The 7550-nt window shown below is 45.7% G+C and overlaps 1 protein-coding gene across 1 annotated transcript in view; it reads right to left on the bottom strand.

The window, feature by feature from the left end:
- TEP1 (telomerase associated protein 1) overlaps positions 1–352 on the bottom strand; it is a 35275-nt gene extending 34923 nt beyond the window's left edge. The window contains 2 exon segments of the mRNA XM_034993569.1: positions 1–16; positions 18–352. The exon segment at positions 1–16 is cut by the window's left edge and continues 296 nt beyond it. Coding sequence (XP_034849460.1) covers positions 1–16; positions 18–119 — 118 coding nt within the window. The 5' untranslated portion in view covers positions 120–352.
- Between the last annotated feature and the right edge of the window lie 7198 nt (positions 353–7550).

The raw sequence follows: 7550 nt of genomic DNA, 5'->3' as shown, positions 1-7550 counted from the left end.
GCAGACACATGCCCATGTGGTTTCTCCATGGTCTTCAGGTCAGGAAGTGTGGCCAGGCACTGGTTATCTAAGGAGAGGATGTCCGGGTGGGCAGATGCATGCCCATGGAGTTTCTCCATAGCTGGACCCCAACCAGTATATGCCTAGAAGGAGAGAAAGACAGGTCATGAGCTCCTGGGTACACTGGAGTGTGTTTGCACTGGGAGTATGTGTTTCCCATAGTCCTCCTGGTAATGTCAGTAACCTGCAGACAGGAAACAACCAATATTTCTTTTTCTAGGAGTGGGTTCATTCTAAGGATGTATTCAGAAAATATTATACAGAGAGAATGCAGGGAGCATTCTAAGTGAGAGGAGTAGGGAAAAGATAAGGCAGAAGCCGAAGAGCAGAGAAGTTTAAAAAAAAAAAAGTGCTGGAGACGAAAGGGACGGGTCTCCTCATGAAGGGGTAAAGGAGCCTCCTAGGGCTATTAGTGTGATTCCAACTAAGTATAGATTCTAAGTATAGATTCTAGATTCTTAGCTCTAGAGAAACAAATATTTTGATCAAGACGTCTATATTCACCAGCCTCAACTTCCTTGCCTCCTACTCACTGTTCAACCAACTAAATGGGATTCTGTCCCCCCTATTCCTCCAACGCTGTCCTCTTGGTTAACCAATGGAATTCTTGTTACTATGAGAACAGGCACATCTTGGCCCTTATCTTACCTCACTTCTCAAGCAGAACATGACACTGTTGCTCACTCTTTCATTGAAACTCTCTTTTCTCTTTGGCTGCCTTGGTGCCACTGTCTTGGTTTCCCTCATATCTCTGACCCCCTCTTCATGAAGGCTCTTTCCCACCATCGCTTGAATGCTGAAGCTCCTTAGAATTCTATTCTAATCCTGTACACTTGCCCAGGATAGGTGCCAAATAACATTTCTGTGCTGACAACTCATAAATTTATTCTTTGACCTAGATCTCATCTGAGCTTCATATTCATTTATCCATTTGCCTACTGGACATCTCCACTTGGAAGACTGAAAGATACTCAAAACTCCAGACCCCAAATGTATCCTCTTTCTCCCACTCTTCCTCAACTCTATTCCCTCTCCTTTCCCTACTCTGCTTACAGGGATATGGAGTGAAATAGACTTGAGTTTGAATCCTGATGGGACGCTGAATCTACTTGGGCTGGTTACTTAAACTCTCTGTGCCTCAGTTTCCTCATCTACAAAACTGAGATAAATGCCTACCTCATAGAGTTGTTATAGGAATAAATAAAAATGTATTAAGCATTCAGAACAGTGCCTGGTAATTAGTAAGTGTTCAATAAATGGAAGCTATTGTTATTTGTTATTGTCATCCAGTAAACTACCAAATCCTATTGATTCTACTCCCTCAATGTCTCTCAAATCTATCCAATTCTCTCCATTCTGCTGGCCACTACCTTTGTTGAAACCCTCCTATCCATGTGGCACACAGTATATAGATCTGTCTAAAGCAGCTCCTCAATATATACCCCAGCCACCATTTACTACATCACCTTGTTTATTTTACCATGATAAAAAAATTATTTTGTTTGCTTACTTGCCTATTTGTGTCCTGTTTCTCCTTACTAAAATAAAACTCCCTGAGGGTCAGGGAGCTCCTCTGTCTGGTTCACCTCCGCATGGCCAGCATCACACACATAACCTGGCTTTTGATCCTCTCCCAGCCTCATCTCTTACTGCTACTCCCATTAAACTGCAGTCATACACGCTCTTTTAAGTTTATGAATTGCCAAGGTATCTCTTGACTTTGGATCTTTACACAGGCAGATGCCTAAAACACTCTTCCTTCTACCAAGAGCACTTCCTTCCGCAGCCCCTCCTTTAGCAGTCCAAATTCTATTTTCCTGCCACTCTGCAGGCCTCCATTTAATAGTCAGTTCCTCCAAGGAGCCTTTGCTGACAGGCAGCCCTAGTCTAATATACATGGCTCTCTCTATGTTCTCACCAACAGCAAACCTCCTCTATCACAGAACACATTCCTTACATTGTAATTGCCTGTTTGTCTTTCCCCCACCAGACTATAAGTTCCTGAGGACAGAGACCCTTTTCACCTTGTTCACTATTTTTTCTATAATGCCTTGTCAGTGGGGTTTAAAGGCTTTTGAGAATCTGGTGAAAGCTGTATAACTTTTTCACAGAAAAACATGAGTATATACCATTTTGCACGCCATTTTTAGGGAATCCATTCATGGATCTCCTAGAATCCCCATTAACTGCAAATTAAGAACCTCTGCCTGAGAAAATGCTTAAATTTATATCATTAGGAATGTATTTACTTATTTGGACAAGTGCTTATCTCCTATTTATGTTTAAGTATTTTAGGAATAAGTACGTTGTTAAGTCAATCACTTAGATCTTAATATACAAGAGCTGAGGGACAAGAATGCAGAATACTTCCAAGAAGACTTGAATAGATTGACAATCCAAAACTAGAAAAGACAATGATATCTCACCAGACACTAGTGCATCAGTGTGAACAAATTACATCAAGAATGATGGCCTCTGTGCCTACACACTTCCCTCGGGTCTTTGCACTATATAAGCTCCTAGGGAAAGGAGTGGGAAATCTCAGAACTGACTCAAGATATATCAGAGCAAAATAAAAAGTCTTACCATAGGGACGTCTGAGTGGCTCAGTCTGTTGGGAGTCTGCCTTTGGCTCAGGTCATGATCCCAGGGTCCTGGGATCCAGTCCCTCCGTCAGTCTCCTTGCTCAGCCGGGAGTCTGCTTCTCCCTCTGCCTACTGGTCCCCCTGCTTATTTTCTCTCTTTCTCTGACAAATAAATAAATAAAATCTTTTAAAAATGATAAATTTTTAAAGAGTCTTACAATAAAAACTAAGTTAACATAAAAATACAGTGAAATATTTTTTTTGTACCCTGGAGTTTGTGAAGGGAGATTCAGCGGGACTACAAACGAAAAGTAAAAATCCCATCTCCAGTTCCATTCCCCAGAGATGATCACTGCTAACAGTTCTGAAGGAACAGTTTCAGACACTTTTCTCTACATATACAAGTTTATCCCCCCGCCTTTTTTTTTTTTTTTTTTTTGCATTACACAAAGAGGACCACGCTTTAGACACTATTCTGCACTCAGTATAACACATCTACCGCCGCTTTTAAGCGGGCTGATACTCTCCCGCCCAGCACACCCCGTTATTAGAAGCAGTGCGCGCACCACCTACTGCTCGGTACTGGCAGCCACTCTCCCTTCCAAGGAGCACACGGAGCAGAGGAGTGACTCATTCTCACGGGTCTCTTTCCGTGTCCTTGCATCCCCCGCCCCTGCCTCTCCCTCACGGTCTCCGCCGGCTCCCGCACTGTCCCTTTCACACCCACACCGCGTCCCGAGCAGCCCGGAGGACGCGGCGGGCAGAGGCTCCCGCCGGCGCGAGGCCCTCCCGACTCCCCCGAGCGTCCCAAGTGGCCGCGCTAGGCCCTTCCCGCCGGCTCCCCGCTGCCGAGCCCAGCGCCCGGTCCCAGGGCCCGCGCCAGCTTCTACCCGCACCCGGACCGTCCCCGGAACCCACGGCGCTGAAGACGGGGCTGACGGTCCTCGGCAGCAGGAAGCCGGGCCCGGCTCTCGGCTCCGCCAGTGGGCGGAGTGGAAGCCGGAGGAGGGGCGGGCGGGGGGCGGGGAGGGGACGGCGCTCGGGCGGAAACGCGGCTCCGGCGCGACGCGGCGCCCACGGGGCTGGCCGCGAGCACCGGGCCGCGGGGAACTGAGCTGCCGGCCGGGATCAGAACCCGTGGAGGACGCGGCAGCCTCTCCGGGGCCTGAGTTTAGTCCCCGCCCCCCTCCCGTCCCTCCTCCGCACCCCCAACCCCCGCCTCCTTTCTCCTGTTGCATTTTCTTTTTTTTTTTTTTTTAAAGATTTTATTTATTTATTTGAGGGAGAGAGAATGAGATACAGAGAGCATGAGAGGGGGGAGGGTCAGAGGGAGAAGCAGACCCCCCGCCGAGCGGGGAGCCCGAGGCGGGACTCGATCCCGGGACTCCAGGATCATGACCTGAGCCGAAGGCAGTCGCTCAACCAACTGAGCCACCCAGGCGCCCTCCTGCTGCATTTTCAAAGTCCGTTTCTTGGGAAGGATTTTGGCATGTTCTCTACCTATCTGGGATCCTTTACTCTTGGTGTCAAAGATAGTTGGACTCTTAGTTCCTCCTAAAGTTACTTGGTGAAAGTGGAAGTAAAAGGTGAGAGAAAGTCTAATGGTCTGTAACCAGGTGAAAGGCAGTGGCCTGTAAGCAGGTGTAGATAACGGAATAATGAAGGCAGAGGGAAGTGCGAGCGTGCCAATGTCCACCTGGGAGAGAGCCGTGGATTACAAAGAATCTATCTGGAGCCATCCTGAAAGGCTAAGCAGAATTTTTCCCAGAAGGTAGGACCAGGCTCTGGAAAGAGACAAGTGACCTTTAGGATGGTATTGCTAGTACATTTCATAAAGAGCAGAGCCAAACAGATAGTTGCAGGAGAAATATGCTTACCTTGGGTAAAACAGATTATCTGTCTTCTGGAAAATATCCCTTCCTTAGGGAGGTACCCTTCATTCTCAGGTAAACACCTGAGCTTCAGCTCCGACTTGGGGGCATCCTATCTTCTCAAATTATTGAGCCAGATTCCAGTTTCTTTCCTTAGATGCTTCCCTTGCTACCTGCCTTATCAGTCCCAACACGCCCTTCTTTTTTAAAAAAAAAAAAAAAAAGATTTTTTTATTTATTCATTTGACAGAGACACAGCGAGAGAGGGAACACAAGCAGAGGGAGGGGGAGAGGGAGAAGCAGGCTTCCCCCGGAGCAGGGAGCCCGATGCGGGGCTCGATCCCAGGACTCTGGGATCATGACCTGAGCTGAAGGCAGACGCTTAACGACTGGGCCACCCAGGCGCCCCACCAACACGCCCTTCTTATAACAAATATTTTTATGCCACCTTTATAATGCTGAACTACAATGTATAAAAAATGTATTTTACCTACACACACAATTTAAAAATTTATAAAATGTCTAAAGAGATAGAATAGAAGGAAGATGATTTATTATAAAACACTATGTGGGGGCGCTTGGTGGCTCAGAAGGTTAAGCATCTGCCTTTGGCTCAGGTTATGATCTCTCAGTGCCCAAGGCTCCAGCTCCCAGCTCAGCAGGGAGTCTGCTTCTCCCTCTCCCTCTGCCTCTCCCCCTGCTTGTGTTCTGTCTCTCTCTCTCTCTCTCTCTCAAATGAATAAATAAAATCTTTTAAAAAAATAAATAAAACACTATGTGTTTATATATGTAAATATTTGGGCACAACATTCAAGAAGACAATGTAGTACTCAGATACATGCAGCTCTATATAAAATTACCTTGACTGTAACAACTACAAATGCAGCATGATATGGGGATGTTACAATGGTGATTCAAATACCATGAATAGAGGTGCTGATGTGGCATGATTTTCCAAAATGACAAATAATTTCTGGCAAATTTTAGAAAAAACAAGGTGTGATCATCCCATAATATTTATAGTAGTGGCATTCCTGGAAAGCTCAGGATATATTAAACCTTATATAAAATGCCTTATGATTATATTTAAAATAAAATCAGATCCCTAATTACAATGAGTTTTCAACTACATGAGTGACTGGCAAATCACTCAAAGTTGTCAGTGATGTAGGCATGTCCCTTATTATGTGGGAGGGCCCTGCACAGTTGCTGAATGTCTAGCAATCTTGGCTAGACATTAATCCTGCCCATTAAATGTCTACAGATAACTCTAATAATTATGAGAGAAAAAAAGCCTCCACAAAGTTTTGAATCCACTCCCTAGGTGCATTACTGCTCATTGGAGGTCCGTCTATAGGGGAAAGAGAAGAGTTTGGTGAAGGAACACCAGATCTAGGAAACCCATGGGGCGCCTGGGAGGCTCAGTCGGTTAAGCCTCCGACTCTTAACTTCATTCAGGTCATGATCTCAGGGTCATGAGATGGAGCCCTGGGTCGGGGTCTATACTGGGCATTGAGCCTGCTTAACATTTTCTCTCTGCCCGTCCCCGCCCTCCTTATGCCCAAGCTCTCTCTCTCTCTCTAAAAAAAGACAAAACAAACAAAAAAACAGGAAACAGGAAAGAAGAGGTCCTGCAAGGAGACTGGAATGGTGACATATTTAAGAGAGGAAAAGAGTGGATTGCACATATGACTTCCTTCTGAAGGCCTAAATCTCCAAGGCTTCCTCCCCTTGGAACAAGGGGGATACCTTAGATAATTGTCCCACCTCAAGGCCTCCTCGTCTGTAGCTCTCTGTGGGAACTATCTGCCCTACCAGTGAAAGAATAGGATATGCAAGCCCTTCCAACTTAATCCAGTGAGCATTGAAGCCTCAGATCAGAGAACACTAATGATGCAGGAAGAATAGCAACAGGGACCCCCATTTCCTGATTTACTAGGAAGATCTAGAGTTTACTTTCCAGTTAGCTGTAGCAACAAAGAAATTCAAGGCCGGCAAAGCCTAACACTGGAACCACTGGAGATATTTTAAAAATTCCATAACCCCGGGGGCACCTGGGTGGCTCAGTTGGTTAAGCCTCCAACTCTTGGTTTTGGCTCAGGTCATGATCTCAGGGTTATGAGATCCAACCCAGTGGCAGGCTCTGCTCTCAGCAGGGAGTCTACTTGAGATTCTCTCTCTCCCTCCCTCTACTCTTCCCCACCCCACACTCATGCTGTCTCTCCTTCTCTCTCTCTCTCAAATAAATAAGTAAATAAATAAATAAAATCTTTTTTTTTTAATTCCATAACCCAGGCCACACCGCAGACCAATTAAATCAGTCTCCAGAGTAGGACCCGGACCCCAGTAATTTTTAAAGCTCCCTAGATGATACTAATGTGCAGACAAGTTTGGGAACCTCTGCGCCAGGGTCTTGCTAATGAAACTATGGGCTGTGGACCACCATCATCTGCATCACCTTGTTAGAAACACAGACTCTCAGCCTCCACCCCTGACCTATGAATCACAAACTATAATTTAACAAGATTCCCAGATTATTCCCACTCACATTAAACATTGAGAAGCACTAATCTTGACAAGTGGAATGGGCCCTGGAGTCTCCATTTCCAAACACTGGGGGCAAGGTCTTGCAACTGGTGTTTTAACAGGCTTTTCAGGTGATTTTGATATATGCTGAAGTTTAATAACCCCTGGTTAAAACTGGGGTTGCTGCTCACCACCCTCCACACCCCTTGAAAATTTCTCATTCAGTAGATCTAGGATAGGACCAAAGAATTTGCATTTCTAACAAGTATTGCTCAGGTAATGTTGATTCTGATCTCTGATCCTGGGACCACATTTTGAAAACCACTGGTCTAGAGTGATTCCCCAGATGGAGAGAGAGTAACTTCCTACTCCACTGCAGTTTAATAAGGAAAGCCCCTGCCACACCTGAATTTCATATACATACTTTATATTTATTGGGCCCAATTTGATTCTGTCCCAGTTAGAGAGCCACTGACCAATCCCTAAGAGATATTTCAGCTGGATTTTG

The sequence above is a fragment of the Mirounga leonina genome, unplaced genomic scaffold (genome assembly GCF_011800145.1).
Source record: "Mirounga leonina isolate KUSES-001 unplaced genomic scaffold, KU_Mleo_1.0 Mir_91, whole genome shotgun sequence".
In the NCBI taxonomy this organism is placed as follows: domain Eukaryota; kingdom Metazoa; phylum Chordata; class Mammalia; order Carnivora; family Phocidae; genus Mirounga; species Mirounga leonina.
Note: the sequence above shows the minus strand (reverse complement) of the source record. Positions and strands in the feature narration are given on the sequence as shown.